The following is a 26,927-nucleotide window of genomic DNA, read 5'->3' as shown; positions in this document are numbered from 1 at the left end:
TTTGTCATTCTTGAGAAGATATTTCATCAAGTAAAACCAAATAATTTAAGTTCAACACAAAATATTAAATCAAACATTTATTGTTCATTTGTGTTGGACATTTACACTTCTTACAAGGAGAAACCACCATTATCTTTACTAAAATATATTAATAGATTTGAGTTTATAAAGACATTTCAAACAGAGGAAAGACAGAACGTAAAACGATGCATTTTAAGACCCTGTAAGAAAAGTTCCCAGAGGCTGAAGAGGACTTCACCGTGGTATTTTTTCACAAACTAACCCTAGATTCTCCACATTCAGCTGAAAAAAAGCAGTGGGTTATTAGGGACATCTACATCCAATATTTGTGTGCATTGTTTAGTCTTAATGCTTTAACAAAATAACTAGGTTCAAAGAGTTGAGTGCAGGTATAAATTATACTTAGTGTAAGCTGCACACTCTTTTCCAGACTGTGTTTCCTTAAAGGTATCATTCAGTGTAGTACTGTAAAATTCAAGGCCTCAGTGACAATCTCATACAGGTGAGAAAGAACGATCTTTTGCACACACCAGGAACAACCGTCATAAAGGCAGAGCCAGAGGTATGTAGAACTTTGCAACGTGCCCACATGATGCCCCAGTTTCCATATAGTCAAACGCCATCAAAAGCACACCGTGTACATTAAGAAAGATGTGATGTGCTACATCATGAACGCCAAAAACAGTGTGCAAAGAGGCTGTACAAAGCTGATGTAAAAACTACTGACATACAAGAATGAGATATGCTGTCAATTTGTGATTATCAGAGGTTTGTTTTTCTAAAAGAGTGAACAATCATCTAAACTTTTCATAATACGCTAAAAATACTTTCACACAGCTTTAAAGTAAAACAGTAAATTTGTATCTTTTTAATAGTAAAAGTTTTTGTTCTTGATTCCAAATACTCAAATAAAAAGGGATCTGCTGTGATGTGCACCTCTAAGAAAGGGAGCAAAGACAGGATTTCCCTCAGAGGCATCAAGAGACAAAAAACAGGCTTCTTGGCAAAAAAAAAAGAAAAGAAAATGGAAAAAGAAAGGAGGGGAAAGTGACACAAAGCAGAGGATTGTCAGCATATGATTCCAGCACAAAAAGGTGATCCTCGGTCAGTCCTCTTTGGCTCAGGCATCACTTCAACTGCAACAAACAAATGAAAAGAGAGGCATAAGTATTTATCAGTAAGACACTGGTTAATGCACTGAGTAACACATTTTCTTCACACGTCTTACCGGGGTTTTGGGTAGTACGTAGGGTTTCTGGGCCAGCGCAGGTTTTTTCATCAGAGCTGGTTTGCTGGGTTTTGGTGACATGGTGGCAGGATTAGACAGAGAGGAGGCGTCGCCGTTTCCCTCGGGCACCTCACTCAGAGGAACGCCTGCCAACTCGTAGTGCTTCTTCCTCAGCTCACCCAAACGCAGACGCTCGTTCTCCAAGCTGGTTTCCAACTCCAGCACCTTTACCTGAGGGACAGGAGAGCAAAGAGGGGGATCATTTGTTAAAACTTAGGAATGGTTTCTGCTGTAATCAAGGTTTGTTAGTTTTTATTGACAGTGGAAGATTAGGGCATGCATTATGAGCCTCCAGTTTTGAATATTGTAGGAGAAAACTAATAAAAATCCCTCTAGCAATAGTGAAATAACATTTCTGTACCCATTTGAGTTCATGCCTTAAAGTTAATTCTGCCCCTAGAGGAAAGTAAGGTACATGTAAACCTTAAGCCAGTCTCGCATCTCTTACCTGAGACTCCATTTCTTCTTTTCTCAGTTTGATGAGGGACATACCAGAGAAGTCCATGGTATCTGCACAGGACATGTGTTACTGAACAAATGTTCCTTACTGTTAATAATAATCATTTCAACAGTCAAATCCACACTCACCTTTTTCCTCCAGGTGCTCCTGGCCTGTCCTTGTTGAAGCCACCACATTAGCTGCCATTTCGTTCACATGGCGAGAAGCCTGCTGGAGGACTGTCAGCTTCCTACTGTTACGGTCTGCCTTCACCTGAGAGCATTAGGGAGGTTATACATTAGTTATACATTAAAACAAAAGAAAACTATGCAGTAGAAATTAATCATGAAGTCAAAATGCTACGAAACTGTGTGGAAATAGATGAGTAAAAGTGGGTAAGAGGCACTAAATGGTTTCATTCAGTAAGTTGAATCATGGGATGAAACATAAGCCGTGTTTCCACCAAGCAGTCCGGGTCGGTTCAGTACGGTTTGGGACGGATTGGTACAGTTAAGCCTGATCCCGTTTGCGTTTCCACAGCAAACTGTGCCCTCTCGTAGTAGGCGGCGTGTAAGCCGGATGCAGAAAGCCACAGCTGTTAAACAATAGCGTGACGCCATAGCAGTTTACCCCGCTATTAAATCCAACAAAGAAGAAAAACGCAACACAGTAAACTAAGAGCATGGATGGAAGACATCCAGCATTTCGTCCTCTTTGTGATTGGCATGTAGCTCTTTGATACAAAGTGCAATCAAGCTTCGTTTCAGAGAAGTCTGTGTGACGGCAGGTGAAATACAGCCGCTGTCGGGGTAAGTGACGTCTGCAAACGTCTGCAGTGTGTTGCTCCACCTTCAGAGAGCACATCGGTTCAGTCTGGCACCCATACAAAAGGGTCCCAAAAAAGTAGGCCGGCTCTTCTTGGTTTTTAGGGATCTGTCCTGTGATAAGTATGTGGAAACGCCACAAAATGCACACCGTACCGAGTTGAACCGAACTGGTCTGCTTGGTGAAAACGCGGCTATAGAGTTTCCTCTATCAAAAAGAGAAAATTATTGTGAATATTTATATTAGTAGACAGTTTACAACATTGTAATCCATGTCTGAAGTAATTAATGCACTTTAAAGTTATTATAGGCGTATGTTTTCCGGAATAAGATTATCACCTTTGAGGCAGCGACCAGCTGTGCTGTGCTCGCTGCGATTTCATGAGAGCAAACAATCAGCTCCTCATATTTCCCCGTGTGCAGCACCACCTTATCAGCTGACTCCCTGTGAAGATACAGGTAAAGACAAAATACAGCTTTGAACCACTCAGCTGGAAAGAACACAGCTTTAAATGGCAGATGTTACAGCCAGTCATCAATTAAATGTTTTGAGGAGTGTTTCCAATAATGGGTCTAACAACAGTAATTTATGAAAGCCACCTAACTCACAAACAGCCCTTTCATCCATTTAGCGTTTCAGAAATTACTTAAAACAAGCAACAATCATAGAACCTGAAATAATTGTTTTCAAATGATTGAAAAGGAGAGTTTTAGTGTCACAGTTCTCTTGTTTTAAAATGTAACATGAAATACTTCTGGTGACATAGAAACTGAAATCTCTTTTTTTAACTTACACCATCTCTGTGGCTCCCCATCCCACAGCCTTGGCTGCAGAGATGAGTCCCTCAGTCCAGCGAGAGTTGCGGGCGTAGAACTCCTTAATTGTAGCTGCCCCCTTGATGAGAAGCACATCACGACAATCATACCTTTCAGTTTACTGTTTGTTTTCAAGAGGAGCAGTGCACCTCTCAGTTTAATCTTAAAAAACTTAAGCTGCTGAACAAAGACCAAGCTGCTTGCTTTGGATTCAGATCAAGAACAGTGTGACTCACCCTTCCTCCCTCGACTATCTCCTTCTGCAAGTCTGTGGATGCTATGATCAGCATGCGGATGGCCTGTTCAGGAGAGGGAGAGGACAGAGAAGAAGCAAAAAAAAAAAAAATCACTTGGATGGATGTTATTTTTAAATTTCATACAGCTTCAGCAAGGAACAAAACTGGCTACCTTCAAGGTAACACACTAAAACACACTGCATACCTTCATCAGGTCTGTGCAGCTGAACAGAATTCTGCAAAACAAGAAAGAGAGAAATAACAGTAAGAGAAAAACAATACAGTGACTTGTGCTAAAATGACAGAAAAAAACACCCAGAGACAAACAAACCTTTCATTAACCTCCAGTTTTACTCCTGATGTGTCTTTTCGTGCCTGATTCATCATTTCCTAAACGCATAAGCATACACGACATCCATCAGTAATAGTACTCGTGCAACACAATGTTACAGATAAACTTATTATACATATTAGTCCTGAGGTAAGATGTACGCAACTTACATCAATTCTACGAACAGCTTCTTCAATAGCTGCTGATGTTGCAGCCATTTCTTTATCAACCAAATCACCAAGTTCATCCTGACGGACATCCATGCCTTTAGGCCTCAGCTCCTGGAAACAACAAGAGGAAAACAAAAAGCAGTTATAGATAAAAATACAAGAGAATTAAAGTCCAGTTCATGGCTGTTTCACACTAATTTGAGACCAACCTATCAGGTGTGTTTTGGATGCAAGACATTTATGTGGCTGTTCTAAAATCATGTTGTGGTTGAAAAAGTAAAAAAGAGAGGCCAGAGAACAATGCACCATCTGTCACTACTTGCAGCTTATCAACATGAGATTAATGCACACTGTGCAAACTCTGCTCTGATTATGATGATGATGATGAATAAAAGAGGAAAAGCATTGCACATCTTGCATTAAAACCACAGCCTGTAAGCAGAGCAGAAGGACGTATGTTGACCAAAAAGGGGTGGATTATGAGTGATCACAGTTTTATCTAACAGTAATCTTCTGCAGAGCCAGCATCTGCAAGCAAAATCCTTCAAAATAATAAACTACTGTGCATGCTCTGTCCTTTATTCAGCATTTAGTGCAGCAAGTGTATGAACCATTTAAGAAAGGTTTCCCTCACCTGACCCAAGTGCAGGATCTTTTGAACAACTATGCGGATGGAGGCCGGGTCTGCCCTCTGGAGGGAGGTCTTGGACTTCAAATCCTTAAAGAACTGCAGACTCTCAGTGGCACAGCCTCTGCAGTTCTCTGTCAGCTCTGCAGGGATGTGAGAAGAAGTAATGAAGCATAGGGCATAAACCTGCAAACTCACACCTCCTAAAATGCTGCTAGAAGAATCTGTGTTTGGAAATAAACAACAAAACAACTACATCATGGTTGGTTTAATGCCACAGAAGTAATATGTAATGTTCCTACTGTCTGCATGGTCAGTAGGAGCCATGTGTGCAGTGGCACTGCCGTTGATGATCGTATCCGCAGCCAAGTGGGAGAACTGGGTCAGAGCCCTGAGCAGCCCTCCAGCATCTGGATACGACAGCAAACAGTGAGGGAGAGCATTGAGCCACGTTAATAAGACACATAGAAAAGCTTCTAAAGGTCAGGTCAGTGGGATCTTGTCAGAGTAAACACAGAGCACATCTGACTCACCCCTCATGCTGCCCAGATAATCTGCATGTCCCTTTTTCACTTTGTCTATGGAGCCCAGCGTGGCCTCTGCTCGACTTACGAGGTAATCTGTGTTTTGAAGACAGAGGATTGAAAAACTACATCAGCTTGATCTCCAGGACAAACATAATACTGTACATGTGAAAACATGGAGCCGTGTTTTTATCTTTAAAGGTATTTAATTCACACTTTTTTGTACTCAATCACTCCAGTTTTGTTTTTGTTTGCTGAAGAATGAAACAATAAGGGTCTGACCTGGAGAGCTGGTGCATCGTATGTGCAGGGGATCATCAAGCTTAGCCACAGCATCCTGGATGATGTTTTCAGCCTCTACGATGGTTCCCTGCAGCAGAGCAAACTGCTCCTCGAGGAGCTTCTGCTTCAGCTGCTCCTCCTGATTTGACTAAACGCATGCAAAGACAGAGTTTATATGAGAATACACACTGAGGAGATTATCACACACTCGCCAAGTTGGTTTGTACACCACACTGATAGTGGGGTGGTATTAACAACAAGGTGTACAGTAAAGCTAGACTGACCCAATACAGTCTCATTCCTTTTCAAATTGAAGTCTGCAGAGTGTACAGGGGAACAGAGAGTGCAGGTGAAAGGTTATACTTGAAGTGCACTTGTGAGCTACCCAGTGAGCAAAGGTAGATAACTTTTTTCTAAAAATAAACGCTGTACGTAGTAGAGCGAGGTGAAAAAGCTCTTCAGTTCTTGTATGTGCTCATGAATCAGTGAGGGCACACACTCCAAATTACACTGCAGCAGACTTTTCCAGCTGTACTTAGCCTCAAATCCAGTCTGTCCTCAATTTTTGTACAGATTATCCATGCAACTAGCCGTCTACAAAATGCAAAACTGTGTTTCAAGTCTCCTCCATATCATTTATTCCTTATGGTGGATTCAGAAAGAAGAGTATGTGACATTTTCTAAAACATCCCATAAATGAATGCACTCCACAGTAGATATTTTGATTCATGCTGATTGACTAAAATTAGAGGAATAATCTGTGCATCATAATTAAAGTGACTGAGAGTGTTGCATTGTTAACATTTAATATTGCAGACAAGCACAAAAAAGAAGCAAGGTCACCTTTGGGATGATTCAGATTTTATGTTTCTCTATCTTAAGGGAGCAGACTTTAAATCCTGCTGAATGAAAACCAAATGTATAAAGTGGAGCCTTATTGCTCACTCTGCTGAGCCGGGCTCGACTGTCCTGACTGACCTTCTCCTGCAGTTTGCCCTGCAGCTCTCCCAGCTCCCTGCTGCTCCTCTCTCGCTCCTGCTGAAGCGATGACTGCTGCACCTGCGAAGCCTGCCGCAGCGAGGACAGCTCCGCCTCCTTCTCACTCACAGACCGCATCAGACGCTCCTTCTCTGCCTGCAGAGCCGTCACAGAGCTGTTCACTTTTTCCGAAGCCTGGCAAAAAGAAGGAGAGACGGGGGATGAGGGAAGCCAGAAGAGGCAGATGGCTCAGAGTGTCTGAGACAAAGTCCATGCGGAAATGTGTGAAGAGCCTCAAGCTTTCAGAAACAGAGCTGGTGAACACTCTGAATGTTGAATGAAGATGAATTTACTTTCCTCAAAGGTTACTTGATAGTGGCGTGCACACTCACCACCTCACTGCTCTGCAGAGTTGCCTTGATTCGTGTCACTTCTGCCATCTTCTCGTTTAACTCTCTCCTCAGCTTCTCCATCTCAAATTTCTGCTCCTCCAACTATGGTGAAGGGAAAATAAACTCAATAAAAGTAAATCTAAATTGAGAAACTAAAGACTTACTTCTCAGAGCCACATGTCCCACCAACCTTCATGTCAGCTTCCTGTTTTATTCGATCAACCTCAAACGAAAGCTGCTGTTTGGTTCTTTCCACCTCGTCCTGGGTCTGCTGTGTGGCTGACAGCATCTTTACAGTGTCTGCACTCTGAAAGTAACCAAAGCAATTGAAATTACACAAACAAGTACTGTCTTGAAATTAAAAGCAAACATCAGTGTGGACCGGTCTGAGGTGTATCTGTACCTTCCTCAGTAGTTCAGCGTGGCTGGACACCAGCTCTGTGTGCTTTTCCTTCAGCTTATTGTACCTCTGCTCAGTGGCCTGCGCTCGCTCTGCACAGAGAGGAGAGATGATTGAATGTACTGGAGAGTTCAACTTTTTGTTGCCTCAAACAGAAACTGTTGACTTTGTGTCTCACTTTCTGCTTCGATGAAGGTAGACTGAAGGCTCTCGTGCTCAGCGTTTCGGCGACGTGTAGCCTCCAGCTCCATGCGCAGCTGTTCATTTTCCACCAGAGCTCGTTGTTTCTGTGCACGCTGTTCTTCTAGCTCTGCCTCCAGACTGTTGATTTGGGACTTCAGCTGAGTGATGTATCGCTGGGCCTTTAGGAAGAGGAGAGAGGTCTACATTTGAGAAACTATTTTATGGTGCCAGTACAGATTCATTTGAGAAGAGTCTCCTCTTTCAGCCAAATTCAGTTTCACCTCTAACCTTTTTATACATATGGAGACCAATTGATAATAACTCTCTTTAAACTTCATCAAACGTTGCCCCAGTTTCTTTCAGCATGTCCACGCTTGATCATTTCTGAAATCCATTTGCCTTTTACTCTTTTTGTTTCACCTTTTATCCCCTAACTATTTAAAATGTTACAGTTATTATTTCACATCATACATTTCAAATTTTTTATCGTTATATTTCTTTAATCTCTTCACCTGTTCTTGGACTGATTTTTAAACCACCAGCATAAGATGTAGAGGACTTTTTAATTTCTCAATTTAATTAAAGGTCCCATATCATGAAAAAATCACTTTAAGTCTTTTAGTGAAATTTGTGGGTCTTTGGCTTTCCTTCCAGCCCACAAAATGTGATATTTAATGACAAAAACTGTACTTAGTAGCGCTTGTGAATGTAAAATCCTGACCTAAAACTAGCTGTTTGGATTTGGGGGATTTGCCGACATCAGCAATTCCCTTTTTTGACCAATCAGGAGCAAGTCCGACCTGATTGGTCCACCAGAGCAGATACCCCAAAACCCCCTCCCTGCCCCCCCGCTGCTGCTCCAGCAGCCATCACTGCCATCACTGCTCTGTTTTAAGCTGTAAACAGCCACATAGTTCCATGCACAAGCTTCCCATCTCCAGGAGAAACCAGGTGCAGTGGTTCCATGAACATATTTAAGAAAAAAAAATGTCAAAATGACCTTTATATATATGAAAATGACAAAAGCTAAGTGTGTATCATCTAAATATTATCAACACCTGAAGAATGCTGAAACGTAAATATGTGGGTTTGTTTGGTCTGTAAGACAGCAGGAAGGACAAAATGTTCCAAAACAATGATAGTGAATGAAGTGATATTATAAGCCAAGTGATGGACATTAACGATCAAATATGGACACTAAAAGACAATCAAGAACTATGTCATACATCTGTCAATGGAATCAAAATCCATAATAATCTGATGATATGTGAAAAAGAGGAGACTAAATATTGAGGAAATGGGGACGGGACTAGATAAGCTCTGCTTCTCCCGTCTTCCCTTTCAGACATGTACAATGTGATCATCTATTGACAATGTGTGATATTGTATAAGTGTGCTGACATGACCGAAATAAAATCAAAATCAAATCAAATCAAATCTCGGAGGAAGACAAGTCTAAGTGGCTAGAGTTAATTTATCAAGGAAATGTTCCAGCTACACTCAGTAAAACTGTGCATGTGTGTGCTAGTCACTTCACGGCAGACTGCTTTTCCAACTTTGGACAGAACAACAGAGGGCTAGCAAATAGACTGGTCCTGAATCTAGGTGCATTACCAACCATCCGCCAACAAACCTCAGACCCTGGAAATGTGAGTATTTTAAACGCTGTGTGCTGTGGAGCAGATGTAAGAGCTTTGTGTCCTCCCTGTCTCTGTGTTAGCTTCAGGATGCTAACTTTAGCTGCAGTTAGCCTGTTGTTTTAGCCTGTAATGTTACGGTAAACGAGCTTTGCTGTTTTCTAAACATTGTGCACTCTGAGCTCTTGGTACTGCTCTCAGGGACGTGGAAGAGCGGGGCGGTATCAGCGGTGACTCATTTACATATGAAGGTCACGCCCACTAAATCAGAGCGTTCTGAACAGAGGGGCTATGAGAGCCTGGGAACAATGCTGATGTGCTTCATTTATTGTCTTTTTGGACCAAAACATGTTACTACCATTTCATGAAGACATCAATGATCCATCTTAAACTGCAGAAAAGGAGCATAATATTGGACCTTTAAATCTGCCTTATAAATAATTAAGGGCTAAGCAACTTGATATCACTGTGTCTGCACTTGATTTACTGACTTCACCAGATGATGTCTTGATAATGTAAAGTCTTACTATTCTCTTTGTGTGGCTGTATTTACCCGAAATAAAATAAAAAATACAAAGGAAAACAGACAAAGGGAGAGAGAATGGGGAAAATGGAGGTGGTCAAAGGGTTGTAACCTGGAATCTGTGGTGTCAAACTATCCTGTGGACAGGCCTGTCTCGGAGGCTACTTGCCACATTCCACACTTCAGGAGCAGCATTTCCCTCCACCCCACACATGACCCAGATTCCTTTGCACCTAGATAATTATGTCATCTGCTGTCACACCTTTTCGTTGCTAGAGAAAAAAAAGTCTGAAACCTTAGCACCAGGTGATTCAGTCCCGCAGTCCTTACCTCTGCTTTAACCCTCTCCAGCTCGGCTCTCAACAGCTCCAAGTCCCGCTTCAGACTCTCAATCTGCAGATCCCTGCCGGACAGAAAATGTACAGTCATGGTGTGCTGAAAAAAGAAACCACCAGAGAGACACTCTGTGACAGATTAAAATACAGCTCACCTGTCATCGAAGCCTCCATTTGGGGGTCCAAACGCCTGATCAAATATGTCCAGTTGCTGAGAAAGGTGAAAAGATGACAAGAAAAGTTTAATTCTATACCTGATGTTATGTTATCCCTTGAATAGATCTTTTAACTCATGTGCCGGTCACTGATGCCTCACCTGTGGCTGTGACTGGATGCTGGATGTTGACATGTCGCTGACCTCAATGAGCGGCTCGGGGTCGTCGTCGTCATCGTCCCCTTGCTCTGGTTCATCCTCGTCAGGGATCACCACCACCGGCTTAACATGTTTGGCTAGTGAAGCAGCGTGCAAAAAGTTTGGAGGGGACTGACAAGGGGAAAAGGAGAGGGCTGTTAATGCAGTAACAGTGATGTGTTAAATGTGTGTTTGGCTGTATATGTGAATACGAGGGGAAAGCTGTAGATCGTAGCTAACATTAGCAGTGTTAGGTTTTGGGGGGCTTTGACATTTGACATGCAGGCTGTGACTCAGCACTGGAGTCATCCCTCTTTGCTCTTACATCAGGCAGCTTTGGGATCTGGATCAGTCTCTTGAAGTACAGCATGTCTCTGGCTCTGTTGAAGAAGGTCTTAAGGCTGTGGGACAAAGAATGTCAACTATAAAAACTCATCTTGTATTCATGTATAAACACATACAACTGTACCACAGAAAAAAAGACTGAAAAGCTTTGTTTAAAAGAACAATTCAGTTACATAATCTGAGTCTGGTGACAGAGTGACACAGAGACACACATCACAAAGAGTGGGAAGGAACACAGCAAAGGGCAGATTTGCATCTGTTTAAAGTGCTGCGGTGAATGGGTGAGGCAGGATCATATTTGCACACTTCCTTTAGCGATTAAAATGATTCAATCTACCTGGTGTATGTATTCAGTCATGACCTGAAGTGTGCTTCACCTACCTGCGGAACTGGTCATGGAAACGATCACGGTGTCCTTGTAAAGTGTCAGCAGGGAGACCTGGCATCACAGGCATGGTGCAGTATTTTAATAATAGGGTGTTGCTTAAAGGTGTCACACACAGTATCTCAGAAAATTAAATCCATATATTGTTTTCTCGTTTTAGCATGATTACAAAGGATAAGGAGCATGCTGCATATCTAGCTTAGTTAAAATTGTTCTTACAGGCATGCAGCTTGAATAGCAGCTTGACGGTGAAGTGGTAGAGGTGACTGCAGTCCTGGATAACTTGGATGAGTGGAGCCAGCCTACACTGGCCTGATGTGAGGGTGGAGATAGCGATGGATGTGTTGAGCTGTCGAATTACTAGAAAAGAGATCAAGTATAGGAGGAAGAGAGAGAGAAAATGTTCCTAAAATGAGGCTTTTTAAACACAGGTGTTGAGATTTCATCCTGATATCTTCGTTGAGTACAGTACGAGTTCTAGTACAAAGCTGCAAAATTTGTTTATGGTGTTGAAATGTGATCCCAAGCCTCCACCCCGCAGGCCTGGGTGAAGCATACCATCACAGATAAACTGAAGGAAATCAACTTAATGTCCTCTTAGTTCAAGCATTTCCTCATCTGTTACAACACAGTTAAGTAAACAGGAAAAAAAAAAAGAGTAAAAAAGTGGGTCATGTTGTTAAAAAAAAAAACATGTTGGTTGTGAAAAACGGACAAACCACATTTCTCAAATGGGCGCCTGACTTTTCAGCATTAATAGATAATGTCAGCAGGCAGCAGCTCTGCTCAGTAGCTCAAGTTTCTCTTCCTTGGGAGAGCCAGATCAGGGAAAAGGTGGGAGGAGTTTTGTTTTCACCTGTCTCGGCCATCTTCAGCTCTGCGTCCATGTAATCAAACACCTCCACTGTGAGCTGGAACCTGCAGGGGAGAAGTTGATACCTCTGTTAGACAGAGAGAGGCCCCACTGAGACACAACGATGATGATGATGTGACCCTGTGACGTTAATCAAGCTCCTTTTTACAGTTTGATGCTATGACTGACAATGAATGAGATCGAGGACTAAGATGTTGTTAAAAACTCTATTTCTGCATCATTTGGACACTCACACATTATTAATATCAGTTCCTGCAGTGCGCTCCAGCTCTTCATCTGTCACTTCCAGGTTTGGTGGGATATCTTGGTGCTGCAAAAGAAAGTTTAGGAAGCTGAGATCTCATACTTTTATGCATATTCATCATATAAGGTGCAACCTGTGAACAAGGATATTTTTACCTTAATATGAAACTCCATTTTTGTGCAAAGCAGCTTAGTGTACAGCACAACCAGCTGTCCATATCTGTCATGGAGGTTGCCCTGAAACAAAAAAGTGAACAATCACAGGATCAGAGCAGCCAGAACACAACGTAAACAGAGTTCTTAAAAATGTTGCATAAATGAAGCATAATTAAATTTTTCAGATATGAATGAGATAAAATGAGACAAGATTTGATGCTTTTGAAGTGCAGAAGTCATCCAGTCAGCTTGCTGTTTTGCTTGATGCTGTGCAAAATGCGGTCAAGTACAAAACTTCCCACAAAAAATATCTTTTAAGACGTAGTCAGAAAGGTCAAAGCACACAAAACAATCAACTCAATTACAGTCCTGCGAGTTAAGTGTCTTCTGTAACTCTCCACATTTAAAAAACAGCACTATCAAGTTAAAGCTTTCTTTTTCATTTCCACAGAGATGAAATCAGGCCTTACAGGATATCTAATCAAACACATGTATATTGTGTATCCCTGCTTTGAATCTTTTGATTCTTTGAATATTTTCAAACACTTGTACAGAGGAGTTGTAAAAACAAAAAAAGATGCAAAGACTCACCCATAGTTTCCCAACTTCGACTAAGGAGCTGTGATGTCTCATGCAGTCTTGTAGGACCTGTGCAGGTGAGAGCTTGAATGAAGGCCTCCAGTAACATTCAGTCACATCAGTAAAACCAAACTCTCTGAGGAGCTGCTTTTTCAGTTCTTACAACAACTGCAAATTAATTTCTCCAGTCTTTAACAAACCCTGAGGAAGTAGTGCTTACATTACGGTGTCCATCTCGGAGGACTTTGTGCAGCACATGGCAGAACTTCCAGCAGAGGATGGAGCTGCTGGCCAGAGGGAAACCCAGAGCATAGGACCAGAAGGTGTAGGCCCCTTTTTCCCTGTGAGTCCCAAGGATGATTCCTGTTGTTATTAGGTTAAGGAGACACTGACTAACACCAAAATCTATATACATTTACAACACAATCTAAAAGTCCCCAAACATCACAGATCTACACATCCAATAAAGATGCTACAATTTGACTGTACTTTCCTGTTGTTGTACACTCTGTTTGTCCACTGTGGATGGATCTCACACAAGTGCTCCTGATGACAACCGTGTATCAAAGCAGGCTTAGTTACAGCACACCCGCACTAAAACACTGCTTCATCATGTGAAAATGTCATAAACAGAGCTCAAACAACAACAAAAACATCTACTTTTTGTCAAAAGAGTGATGTTTATTTCTGACTAAAAGGTCCCATATTATGCAAATATCACCTTATAAAGTCTTTTAGTGAAATTTGTGGGTCTTTGGCTTTTCTCCCAGCCCACAAAATGTGATATTTAATGACAAAACCTGGACTTAGTAGTGCTTGTGAATGTAAAATCCTGACCTAAAACGAGCTGTTTGGATTTTGGGGATTTGCTGACATCAGCGATTCCCTTTCCTGACCAATCAGGAGCAAGTCTGACCTGATTGGTCCACCAGAGCAGATACCCTGAACCTCCTCCCCACCCACTGCCAAAGTCTAAGAGTCATCACTGCTCTGTTTTTGGCTGTAAACAGCCACATAGTTCCATGCACAAGCTTCCCATCTCTAAGGAAGGCAAGACTAAGTGGCTAGAGTTAATTTATCAAGGAAATGTTCCAGCCACACTCAGTAAAACTGTGCATGTGTGTGCTAGTCACTTCACAGCTGACTGCTTTTCCAACTTTGGACAGTACAACAGACGGCTAGCGAATAGACTGGTCCTGAATCCAGGCTCATTACCAACCATCCTCCAACAAACTTCAGACCCTGGAAATGTGAGTATTTTAAATGCTGTGTGCTGTGGAGCAGATGTAAGAGCTTTTCCTCAGTGTCCCCCCTGTCTCTGTGTTAGCTTCAGGATGTCAACTTTAGCTGCGGTTAGCCTGTTGTTTTCGCTGTTTTCTAAACATTGTGCACTCGGAGCTCGTGGCGCCGCCCTCAGTGATGCTGAAGAGCGAGGCGGTATCAGTTGTGGCTCATTTACATATGAAGGTCACGCCCACTAAATCAGAGCGTTCTGAACAGAGGGGCTATGAGAGCCTGGAAACAATGCTGCTGTGCTTGATTTATTGGCTTTTTGGACCAAAACATGTTACTACCATTTCATGAAGACATCAATGATCCATATTAAACTGCAGAAAAGGAGCAGAATATGGGACCTATAAAAAATACCCCACAAGACGAAGCACAGACACTACGGACTGAAATGGAGAGAAAAACAGTGCCTGGTAATTTATCGATGAGAAAGGATACGTCGAGCATGTTTCTCCTTCACAGGCGTCTCAGTGGAGTTGATGGCTTTGCTGATGCTGCTTAACTAAAAAGAGAAGAGGAAAGAGGAGTTAGTCCCAAAACTTGAACATCTTCCCTCTCCACCCACACAGCCACCACTTGTGAGGCTTATAATAGACGGAGCAGCAAAAATGTGAGGACAAGAATGAATCAGAGACACAATGAATCTGCACTGTGTACACTGTCTGCTGGGCAGCTCTCAGCGTACAGTCTGCCTGATGTTTACTGACCATAAACAGTCCAGATAATAATAACTTCACCTGATGCACATATCAAAGCCTGTTCTTCAAGCTTCGTTCGACTAAAATACCTACATGTCAGCTGAAATGCCAAATGTGTGGTGCATTTAACCCCATGTTCTTAATGAAAGCTTAGAGTAAAAGATAACAAAACCTTGGTTAACGTGTTTGAAAATCCTCCTGATAATGAGCCTGAGAGAGACAGATCATCACAAGACACAGCTCAACACAACCTGCTCAACAGGTAAAACAAGTGTCGCCGAAAAAAGGAGCAACACACAAAGCACACAGAGTCTGGATCTCCACACAGCTCCATATCTGTCCCACAGACATGGAGATGTCCTCCTATCTGAACGGACCTCAGGTGAAGCACAGCACAGCAAAAAGCAATCTGACCGTGTTTCATGAGAGCGCTCTTTTCATGGTTATGTCCTGTGCCAATAGCATCACAGCTCAGCGAGAGGAGACGAAGAGTTAAGTGAGAAAGGTCGTTCTGTGCCACTCAGTTGAGCAAAAACAATGGATCTGGCCTCAGGCTGCTGTCATGGTACTGACTGTGCACTCAGAAACTTTCTGAGAAACTTTTCCTCTTTATCATCTCATCATTCTGAATGATTTTAGAAAAAAGTGCAACAAATGTTAATTTCTGTCAATCATCAATTACAAAAGGTTGTTTTTTTAATTACATTTCTAGAAGTCTATAATCCCGTTGTACTTCTATCATCATAGCTGCATGTGCACAATTTCTCACTGAGGGGCATAAATCTGAGAACAACTGTCTGGCTGCTGCTCTAAGATACACCCACACTCCAAAAAACAATAGTGGACAACAGAAGTTGTGTTTGGGACTCACAGAGAGAAAACATGGGTAAGGTGTAGTAGTTTTAAAGCTTGGTCTTAGTTAAAAATTGGAGGAAGGAGCTGAATTATGAGCAGATGATAACAAAGTCATACAACCTAAATTCCCCCAAAAGCTTGGAGGATATGTTTTTATGTTACAAAAACACAATTTGATTATTTGCAAATTAATTAAAGCCAAAATAGAGCAAAGACAACATGTCAAATGCCGAGACTGAAAATTGCTTTTCTTTAATGAAAATGTTTTATTATTTTAAGTTTGATGCCTTCAACACATTTCAGGAAAGTTGGACCAGAAGCACAAGTACTATTGTGTTGCAACACCTCTTCTTTTAACAACACTCAAACATTAGGTAACAGAAGAGACCAGTTTCTAAAGTGAAAAGTTGTGTCACTCTTTCCTGATATAGGATTTCACCATCTCACTGAATGTTAAAGGTGAAGCAGGCTGGACTGTTCTTCATTAATAGTGCCCTCCCAGATTCCTTACGGCTCATGTTATGGCTACAAATGCATGTCTACCGTATCATGCATAATGCTGGCTTTTGAACTGTGCACTGATAACAAGCAGGGTGGTCCTCCTTAAAGCAGAGGACAACACAACACATCCATGATGTTTCATTTAGTCTTAGTTTATCTTAAATGAGTCCAGACACAGATAAGTTGCAGCTGTTGTGGCTCATGTTTGTTTTAGTTTTTTTCTTAGCATTAGTGATGTGAATTGATAAGATTTTCTCATTATCGATGCCCTTATCGATTCTGCTTATAAATCCTATTCTTTATCAGTTCCCTTATTAATTCCTGTTGTGAATTTTCTTGGTACAAAAAGTAGCTTTACAGGTTTTCTGTGTCAACAACATTTAATTGAGTTTATACCTTAAGTGAATAAAATGTAATTGGTCCCTGAGTCTGGATATTTCTGGGCATAAGAATCAGGTAAAAATTGCACACAACGTGACGTTGATGTTCTGTGTTTTAATATATGAATAATTTAAGTAGGCCATCTAGTGTGTCAAAGTGGTTATAGCAACGGTTTAAGTTGTTTGGAAGCTTTCTGTAGTTATGAAGTCAGCCATGAGCCTTTCAATCGCCTGTTAGCTTTTGACATTTGAAATTCTCAGTATTTTTTATAAAGAGTTGATGTGATATGTTTCTGTGATCAAAGATGAAATTCTATTCTGAGGCTGAAGTTATACTGATGTATGCTAACTGCTAGCATATCAATGCAGTTTCTCATATACGTTAGCATCAAGCTTGCGCCGTTTTGTTATTTTGGTAAATAAGGTGATTTATACCATTTGAATGTACTGAATATGAATCTCCTGAGAGAGCGTAATGTACATTTCTTTATGAAGTCAGTTCTTCAGTAAAACTTCAGGCTGAAAATCCTGAATCAGAGTTTTCTTGGGAAATGTTATCTAACTGCTAAGCTAAGATAGCTGCAGCAGATTAGCCAACAAAAGGCCCGGAGGCTCCGGCACAATGTAATGAATTGATAGGGGAATCGTTAAGCACAAAGGCTAACGATATCAATGGATGGAAACATTTCTTATCCATTCTCAACAGGAAACGGTTTTCGATTCCCATCTCTACTTAGCATATTAAAGTTTCAACCCACATTTTTGGATGCAACAAGAAACTCCAAGTGGTTTTTGAAAGATTTTTATGCCCATGCAGTGATTTCCACTGCAGAGTCATGGCTGTGTCACCTGAGGGCCTAAAGATCAAAGACATACAGAATTGACTTTTCATACTGTACTTCATGTACAAAGATATCCTCTGATTCTCTGAATCTTTTTATGATATTATGGACTTTAGATACTGAAATTCACTTCTACTGAACTTTGCAATTTTACACAGAGGAACATCATTTCAAAGCTGACCGTTTTGCTCACACAGTCTCTCACAGAGGGGTGAACCTACTCTTATCTTAACTTCATGGACACGTAGCCGGGTATTTTGAAAAACGAATATCCCCCGCTCATTTAAAAACAAAAACACGTTTAACCACAGGCAGCAGGCAAACCCGCTGATAAGTGCTGCTTGAACATTAAAAGCCCATATTTAGCAGTGTTTTTCAGATGTAAAACCCATGCCAGCCAATCAGAATGAGTCATTCAGCTGTCACTCTGCATTTTCACCTGAGTTTTCACCTGAGTTTTCCAAAATCTTCACTTTGGATTTTTTTTCAGCAAACATTGTTTGTAGTGACTCAAAACTGTTGTTTCCTGTGGATTAAAAATATATGCGGCTTCCCAGATAACCGGCTACGAGTTGACATGGCCTCATTCGACTTGCAATACCCCTCTGTCCTCAGTGATGTTACAAACCTGTTACAAACCTCTCCAAGTATTTTTCCCTTTTCCAACTTGTTGCTCAGCATACATTTTTATAAAAAAAACATTACAATTCTATACAACATTAGGTTAGTTATATAAAAAATGTTTCAACTGAACATGGGGTTTAAATGATTTTCAAACAATCAAATTCAGCTGTCATCAACATCTTACACAGCATCCAAACTTTTCTTTTTGACCTGCAGTTGTGGTACGAGGCTTTTGAAAACTTCTTTTTCTTCTTCCAATTTTAAATCTATTTGTTTTTTATCCAACGCTGAGAACAGTTCCTAATTACAGACCAACATAGTACCAATGACACTACCTTTTGAGATCGTACCAGAAAGATGTCAATCATTGTTTCACTAAACAGAAAACAATTATACAGTGATCAAAGCTGAGACTAGACAGAACAATTACCCCAGACGACCAAGACAACACCCACTGCTTACTGAGGCTTTAAATCAGTTTGGTCACAAATGGGTGCTGTGTTTTGGTTGGAAGGAAGTGTGCTAAAAATATTCAGGCAGAGAATAACTTCTATTCAACAGTCCTCTGTGCTGCGGAGGTGTTGCAATTAACCAGTCTTGCAAGTTTTTTGTTTTGTTGTAAAACCAGAAGAAAAACAGCCGGCACAGATCTCAAACCAAGGCTGTATGCTCTCCAATCTTCACCACCAACAGAAAAAAAACTTTGATGGTTTATAAATTTATCCCTACTTGTTTTTATATGTCCTATCATTACATCTGTTTGGAGCCTTTTGTTTCTTTACGGTGTTAGCAAACGAGCTGCAGCATCAGGATTATATAAGAGACTAATCCAGCATACAATCCAAGCATTACAGCAGTAACATCTTCAACCTCAGCCCTCTTCTATAGTCTATATCAGTGAGTATCTTCCTGTGTAACATGAATCACAATGTGTTGAGGAAGTTGTAAATAGCATCAGAAAGAGCCCCTTTAGTACTTTAGCCTCGAACAATGGCTCAGTATCCATGTCACATCTCTGTAACATTATCACATTTCAGCAGCAGGGGACATAAACCCACCAAAGGCAGTAAAAGCCCCTTTTTTTTTTTTTTTTTTTTAAAGAAAACCAGGGAGCAGCCACCCCACACCCTCTCTTACAGAGACCTACAGGCTGAAACATACATGGCCATGCAACAAAGCACAGAAGGTCTACTGTGGCGTTTGTAGAGAGAGATGGGTGCACTGGTTAACCGGAGACTCCCCCCGCAAACTTCTGACGCAAATGAACTGCGAGTTGCTCGTTTACTCAGGGCAAGTGCAGTGGGCGAGCAGGCAGGCCTGTGTGACAATGAGGGGTTTGTTTGGGGAGGAAGGCGGACAGCTGGGGGAGAAGATTGGGTTGGATGGGGGCCGCGCTTTGGCACATAGGCACTGGCACTGAGGCTTCAACAGATGGCCGCTGAGCAGGGAGGCTGCAGGGAGACGCTCATAGTACATTCAGGATGCCTGTCAGTCAGAGCACGGGGAGAGGGTGAGGATGATGAGGAGGGCGGAGGAAGAGGGGGACATTGATGACAGGAGGAGAGGTAAAGGAGCAGTTCCTGAAAACAGTTTGCAAAACATGTGATTAGCAGCTACGGTGCTGTATCCCAAACTGTAACTGACATCAATGCCACAAGCTGTACCATGAAATATTTAACCTCATTAACCTGAAGCTGAACTATGTTAAATCCTGTGAGAATAAACGTCCAAGATAGGTTTTACAGCAGAGGATTTTCAGTATACACCTCGATAGGAAGCACATCAGATCTTCACCATTAACTTCACAAATAAATCTAAAAACTCTAAATAGCAAAAATACAAATTCACTAAAAATCAGCAGCTATGATCAAAAGTCTGCGTCATACTATGCTCCATCAAATGTCTATTATACTTTTCATGTTGTATCATGACACCAGTATGGAGTACCAGAACAACTAACACAGGTCACACACACACACACACACACACACACACACACACAATCACAAAGACACACAGATACCATCTTCGTAAGGACAAAAAACAAATATAATCCAAAGTTTTCACTAACAGAGAATTTCCTTCGAAGCTTTCCAGACATGCTGACACCGTTAACCGTGTGGCAACCAGACAAGTTAGCGCTGCATCTGGTTCAAGCTCCAGTAAATCCTCAAAGCAGCAGATAGAAGTGAGAGGGAGGGAAAGCCTGGACTAATCCTCCAGACCTGCCATAAGGTCTGCTGCCAGCTAGCATTACTGTAGCCACACACTCACTGCACGGTCTGCATCGTTGCCTCCTTCGCTCCTTCATACCTCTACATCTCCACCATCCAACGGCGCACGTAGTGAGCCCTAAAATCCTGATGTGTCACAGTGTGGGACGTGAAAGTCAAAGCATCAGTGCTTCACCAGAGCTGCTTCTCACCAAGCACAACCCAAGAAAGACAAAAGAGCTAACTACGGCTCCTTATCAGCTTAATGCAACAGGCTGCTGGGGATCTGGCTGACAGGGACATAAACAGAATTAACCACAGCTCGCTCACACACATGAGGTGAGGGCAGCCACAAATGCTATAATTAAACTGACTTGCATTAGAAAGCAATGATACAAAGTGAGGTCAAATCACTTTCCCCAATTTATTCTAAACAATATTCACTGTAAGCTCTAATTTCCCCCTGTTATTTTGATTTCTTATTAAGATTTTTGTGTTTTGGTCCATCCTCTCTTACGATCTCTCCCACATCAACACAAGCAATAAATCTAAAACCGGTAAGCCCACCCTGGACACCTTTTGTTCTCTATTAAACTCTTCAACGGCATGGATGCTTCACATGATCTGAGTGATGCACTTTCTACAAACCCAAACCAAACCTTTGAATATATAATATTCAAAGAAAATTTTGGTAATAAAATGTATGTGAGATGTTTTTCTCGATCTGACCAATTAGTGCAGCCAAAAACACAGCATCTTTTTTTCTACGGCATGAGCCCTATACACCTGCGCCTCCAACATGGCCGATCTCAAGTTGATGACATCATCTGAAAACCCCTCTATCGCTATACTACTAATAATCTAAGGATGACAAAGTATACCTGGAGTGAGACAATTATAGCAACAGTTGATCGCGATCGACTGGTTGATCTTTGAAGCTTCCCTGGTAGATCTTCAAAATAATAGAAAAATGAATCACTCCGCATCACGCATGATGGAGTTCCACCCATAGACTGTAAAAAAAATTGACGTCCGCTTCCTCGGCTCAAAGTGAGGTCCCCACAAAAACTGCTCCCCCTGGTGGCTGGATGCAGCAAGGTTAAAAAACACGGCTTCCCAGTCATTCCAGATGGGTTTTGGTCAAACTTAAAAAAATTATTACACCTCGTAGAAATGTTTCTCACGTCCGATTTTTGTGGTGATATGAAGATATCATTTGGCTGTCTTGTATTCAAGTCCTCTTTTTTTTCTGAAAAGTTTAGTTTTCATTGGTTATACGTGGTTAAAAATGAGGCTTTACATAACGTTTAACGATGATTGACAGCTGCCGTTCTCATGTATTTTTTTCGGAGATCGTAAAATATGTCGGGAGGTGGAGTCAAGAAGAGATTAGACTCTGGAAAGAAAAAAAATAATTATTATTTTTGTCATCCAGCTCCACTCAGATTCTCCCAGAATCCCTCATCGTCTCTACTGCTCAGACTCTGGCTGCGAACTGCTACCATGGTGGCGCCTGAGACGGCGGTATTTTGGCATCAAAACTGTACAATGATAAATGGCGGAGCCACACTGTCCACTATACAGTCTATCATTTCACCCCGTAACTCACACATTATAGACAAATGCAGACTATGGCTAGAAAAGTTGCTTGAGGGATTCAAATCCGAGCTTACTATGATCATTTACCAGTGTTTAAAGACGCACTATCATCTACCTCTGTGTTTTCTATGCTGTAATGATTCATCATATCCCGTGTATCCAGAGAATAGCGGGGAAAACTTCAATTCAGATTTAGTTCAGATGATGTCCAGATTTATAAGATTTAGCAGCAGAAGTTCCCTCTGTCACTCTGTGTGGGTTGTACTTAATTTAACCTTCATCTTAATCAGTTTGTGGATACTGTAATGATGAGTGCTGTGCCTGCGTGTATTTCGCATCAATGTCTCAATGGGGGCAGGATGTGCACACTGACAAATTGTCACTATTTATTTTATTTAACTTCACTCTCCACTTTACGAACAATGGATAACTTTAATTGTATAGATATTAAACCCCAGTTTTTGGTTTTAGTATAAAAATGTATTATATATAACGTGCGTCAGCCAGTCTGTTATTTTAAAGCAATGCTATTAAGACAAAATTGATAAGATAAACCTTTGTATCACTTCAAAAGGGACATTTAAAGCAATAATGGTAAGAACATATTTAATGAAAAAAATGCTGTGTGTGCAACATTCCTTATTATTCAATCGTCATATTAATTTGATAGACACAGAGTCACATGAAGATAAATCAAAGAACAGGAGCCATCTCATTGTCAGCCTCCCTGCTGACTGTCTCTGACTGGCTGTTTGTAGCTATGAGCCAGACTACAAGTCCCCTCAGACATACAGCCACAGCCATTTCATTAACTTCAGTGTCTTTTATATGATGTTTTGAAGTGATGCTGCTTTGACATGTAACAGATGGTAATTGCAGGTAACTTAATGGCTCTAATTGAGAATTTATTAGACACGAAAGTTCCATTTTCTCATTATGTAAAAAGGTAAAAGTCGTAACATCCAAAGAGTTTTAGCAGGTAAGCAAAACAGCTTATAACGCTTAAATATGAGGGGCTTGAGTAGAATTCATACATCTAGGCTCGTTAAAACTGGAAAAGCATAATGTGTATTCCATATTTCCTCAAGTCTTTAATAGGTAGATCTTTCATTCACGCTGGTTGGGTTTAGAGATCTTGGGCTCCAAAAGGTTGGTGACCACTGAGTTAATGTTTTTTCACAATCATGATTTGAAGTCTTCAACAAGAGTTTGACTTGTTTAAATGTTCCACATGAACAAATATTAAAGAAAAAATAAATAACTGTTAAAAAGCTTCACACACTTTGGTTTTGGCTCACAATTAAGTTAAATATTGCTTTATGCCTGATTAAATTATGAATTGAGAAAAAGATCCAACAGAAGTTCATCTGTTCTTCAGTAACCTGATTACTTTTTGGCCTAATCACAGAGCTGGTGAGTTAGCTTGTGATTCACATGATGCTAGCAATTATGAGCCGTCACATCTGCCGGGGCACAAAAATGAGCATACCCAGGGTTACACACATACAGCACATAGCTGCATTATCAGGATCATCATAGTTGCACTGTGGTTTTGTCATTGATGGGGATCTAGTTCATTAAAAGACAGCCGTACTATGATAACATGTTGCGCAAACAATGCATGAGAATGTAAACAATCCTGCTGCACTGCTCTGAACACTAAGATATAAAATAGCATTTAACAATTTGAAGCAGAAGAAATATTTTTATAAAACAATAGTTTATGGTTTTTATCAAAAGATTTCACAAAACTAAACAGGTAAACACAAAAGACTGTTAAAAAAATCCTGATTAAGGTGTTTTTAATTCTCTCTTCACTCCCACTCACAGGCTTTCTGTGTTTACCCTCCGGTACTCCCATCCCCCTCTTTCTCTCATGAGTGCTCACTCAGGCAACAGGAGCAGAGGAAGGCAAACACTGCACACACACACAAACACACACACACTGGGCGCTGTGTGAGACGTTTCACCTTGGTACCGGGGACAACCCAAAGTGCAGTTAACACAGGAGAGAGTGGAGAGCAGAGGAGGAGTTTGAGGCTGTGCGCTGGATGAATCAGCAGAGCCGAGGTATGAACAGGATGTATTGATCTGATAAAGGAAGGCACAAACTGCTGCCTTGTAAAAACTTAGCAGCTATAATGGAAAGGAATTTTAATTACTCACAGGATGCTCGTAGGAAGCGTCTTCAATCATGGCACATGGCACAATATGTGGAGGGTTCAGTAACTACTTAGATTCCTGAGTTTACATGCTCTGAAATGTGTCACCTCTTTGTTTTGGTTTACAGCTACTGGACTCAAGATTGTGTTTAACTATTAACTCCAGAATACAATGATTGAGTACATATAATACAACTTCATATGGAACAACAACAAAACATACTGAAACAGTGGTCCCTAGGGATGGGTACCTTTCACATAAAAAACGATACCGTACCGATGCCCAGTACCTGGCAATTGGTACCGGTACTCAACGGTACCAATTTTCAATACTTTTTTGTGCTCATTTGGTAAAAAAAATATCAATTTGTTTAATAGTATAATTTTTGTATTACATCTTTTAATTTTTGTTTTTAAATTTGACATATATATTCTTTAATATATAACCTTGTAATGCTGTGTTCATGTCCAGCATGGAAAATCGCCTACTTTTCCACTCCCTCATAGTCACAAAGATACATTTAGGTACCTAAACATGGTACCTTTTGATTTTTCGTGAATCGGTTCCCGGTACTTTTGACATATTTCGGTCGGTACCTATAAAAGTACCTAATTCAGTACCCATCCCTAATGGTCCCTGACTTTGACTTTGCTTCAAAATGTAATTAAGTTTTATGGGAATGCTGATTGTTCCCTTTAACCCTTTCACTGCCATTGACGTATATAGACGTCATTTCAGTGTGGAACGTTGCCCGCTAAAGAACAGAAAAAGGTAGAGACAATTTTTTTTTCTGATGAAAGAAGAGAGCCTTCTCTTTATTTCGTAGTTTCTGTGTTTACAGAGTCATAGAACTCAATATCCAATGGGTCTTGAAAGATAGGTCAAAATGTGCTAAAACGGCTGGCAGTGAATGAGTTAAAGTTGTATTTTTAATTAAATGAGAGTAGTTTTGCTAACCTGTTCAAAAGTTACAAGTTACTTGAAGGAAAAAAAAAAACTCTGGAAACTACAGGTGCTTAGAAAGTACACTTTAGTCTTATTTTCTACCTCTGCTTGTGTGGTGATATGCTAACTGGGAGGCCATGTAATTTATTTTCTCCATAATGTTGGACACTAGCCAACCAGGGCTCAGCATGTTTCCTCACACTGCCCACTTAACCTATTTGTCACCCTGTGAGCACAAACTAGCATACTACTCAGCAACAGTACATCTACTAAGAGCAATTAATCCAGGTAGTTTCACTTTGTTCTGAATATGCCCGACACACCTGTCCTTCTCACAACATGCCTTGTTAAACATTTGCCACATGGCATGGGGGCTATTGAGGCGACAGTGGCCAGTGTTGAATCCATACTGGGCTAATTTGCTGTTCTAACCAACAAATATTCTCATAAAGGGAAACACTGGAGAAGATATATACATTAACATTAAAGACATTTATTTCTGCCCTTTTTTAGAGCGCACAGAGGACAGAAGAGCAGGTTCCCAGAGCACACTGGCAGAAAAGCTCAGCCCTTTTTAGATAACAAAATACTAAAAGCGAGATTGTCTGAACTTGGGCAGCTGTTAAACACTTTGTTTAGTTACCCAGCCTTGTTTGAGTGTCATGTTTCCAAGTCAAACTAGGGTGTGTGTCTTATTTCAAACAGCAGCACCATGACCTGCTGATAGTCCACAGCATATCCCAACATAGACTCAACAGCCCAGTCATCAAAGTATGCTTCTCATGCATGCTGCTGGTAAAGAGCAGGGTTAACTAACAGATGATGAATGCGTGGAGGAATCTGACAGAAACCACAAAGCACCTGTTGTGTTTTCCTTATTCCTTCAGTACTCACAATCAAAAGAAACAGAAGAAAGATGAGAGTTTTCCATAAGGATAAAATCACAAACCTCATAGTGTATCCTCTGTGAGGTTGAAACAGAAATGTCTGTGAGGGAGGACAGGTGGTCAAACAGGACGGACGAGATCCGCATGATACAGACACACACACACACTTCAGCGAGGAGGAATGAATGTATGTTTAAAGATATGGACTACACTGTGATTAAAACAGCGAGTCTCTCTGAATTTAACATTTCAGTGGGTGTCCCTCTATGAGAAAGGTTGTCAGGTGGAAATGTGGCCTATGCGGTGGGACACACACACACACACACTGCCACCACACACTCAAACACACAAACACATGTAGGGGAACGCAGCACAGCAGGTCTGTAAAGGCTGTTTGTCCAACATGTCTGACTACAATTACCTGCTTTTTATCAAAGTGCTCCCTCTCTGCTCCCAGGCTGGCCTCGGTCCGCCTGCTCCTCACTCGTGCGTTCAAAGTGTTCATCCTCGAGTTTTCACACCGATGGTTTCAGACAGAAAAAGACTACAAATAAAATCCGATAAAACCACCCACAAATTGTCAGCGTTTTCTCCTATGTCCAGCCCAGACTCCGAGTGTGTGAAGCATCTCCAGCCTACGTGCTTCATTCCTGCCGGAGGAGCATCGCGGCGAAAGGAGGAAGAGCAAATGCAAAGTGACTGAGCTCGCGCGGCGTTACGTTGACGGATCCTCCCCCAAGGTGGAGGAAATCATCATCATCATCACCTGCATCATCATCATTATCGCAACTCTAAACATAGCCCTTTTCACGACTGTGTCAGTTTTTCCAGCTTAATCTAGCATATGAAGTGCACTGAATCATTTTCCCCATGTCTCGCTCCGTGGGTGTTTCGGTGTTTTTGGTTACTCTTCAGTATGGCTGTACGCAGTGACGTCATTTTCATGAAATCAAAACCCAGGAGGATTTTTTCAGTTTTTTTTCTCTCCC

The 26,927-nt window shown here is 41.2% G+C and overlaps 1 protein-coding gene across 1 annotated transcript; it reads right to left on the bottom strand.

The window, feature by feature from the left end:
* Positions 1 to 88: 88 nt before the first annotated feature.
* hip1rb (huntingtin interacting protein 1 related b) lies at positions 89 to 26,808 on the bottom strand. The gene is made up of 32 exons (XM_074670390.1): positions 26,360 to 26,808; positions 14,670 to 14,733; positions 13,162 to 13,304; positions 12,954 to 13,010; positions 12,363 to 12,443; positions 12,197 to 12,273; positions 11,946 to 12,007; positions 11,309 to 11,449; positions 11,086 to 11,143; positions 10,685 to 10,760; positions 10,324 to 10,491; positions 10,163 to 10,218; positions 10,003 to 10,075; positions 7,508 to 7,691; positions 7,333 to 7,421; positions 7,120 to 7,236; positions 6,930 to 7,031; positions 6,538 to 6,732; positions 5,560 to 5,707; positions 5,287 to 5,373; positions 5,056 to 5,163; positions 4,760 to 4,896; positions 4,126 to 4,236; positions 3,956 to 4,014; positions 3,830 to 3,860; positions 3,625 to 3,687; positions 3,367 to 3,467; positions 2,912 to 3,017; positions 1,898 to 2,021; positions 1,758 to 1,819; positions 1,250 to 1,480; positions 89 to 1,157 (listed from the first exon to the last, which is right to left on the bottom strand). The coding sequence occupies exons 1-32, from the start codon at positions 26,441 to 26,443 to the stop codon at positions 1,149 to 1,151; spliced, it is 3,204 nt and encodes a 1,067-aa protein (XP_074526491.1). The 5' UTR covers positions 26,444 to 26,808; the 3' UTR covers positions 89 to 1,148.
* Positions 26,809 to 26,927: the final 119 nt, after the last annotated feature.

The sequence above is a fragment of the Halichoeres trimaculatus genome, unplaced genomic scaffold, assembly GCF_033239565.1.
Source record: "Halichoeres trimaculatus isolate MK-OKI-2021-1 unplaced genomic scaffold, fHalTri1.1 fHalTri1_scaffold_5, whole genome shotgun sequence".
In the NCBI taxonomy this organism is placed as follows: Eukaryota; Metazoa; Chordata; class Actinopteri; order Labriformes; family Labridae; genus Halichoeres; species Halichoeres trimaculatus.
The sequence above is the reverse complement of the archived record's forward strand: the minus strand, read 5'-3'. Positions and strand labels throughout refer to the sequence as shown.

What these genes read in the sequence shown, in the direction of transcription:
- hip1rb (XM_074670390.1), bottom strand. Translation starts at nt 26,443, where the DNA reads ATGAACACTTTGAACGCACGAGTGAGGAGCAGGCGGACCGAGGCCAGC. An exon ending in AGCACTTTGATAAAAAGCAG is followed by an intron (nt 14,734 to 26,359) that starts GTAATTGTAGTC and finishes TTCTCTTTTTAG; the next exon opens with TTAAGCAGCATCAGCAAAGC. An exon ending in AGCTGGTCGCTGCCTCAAAG is followed by an intron (nt 2,022 to 2,911) that starts GTGATAATCTTA and finishes TAATGCTCTCAG; the next exon opens with GTGAAGGCAGACCGTAACAG.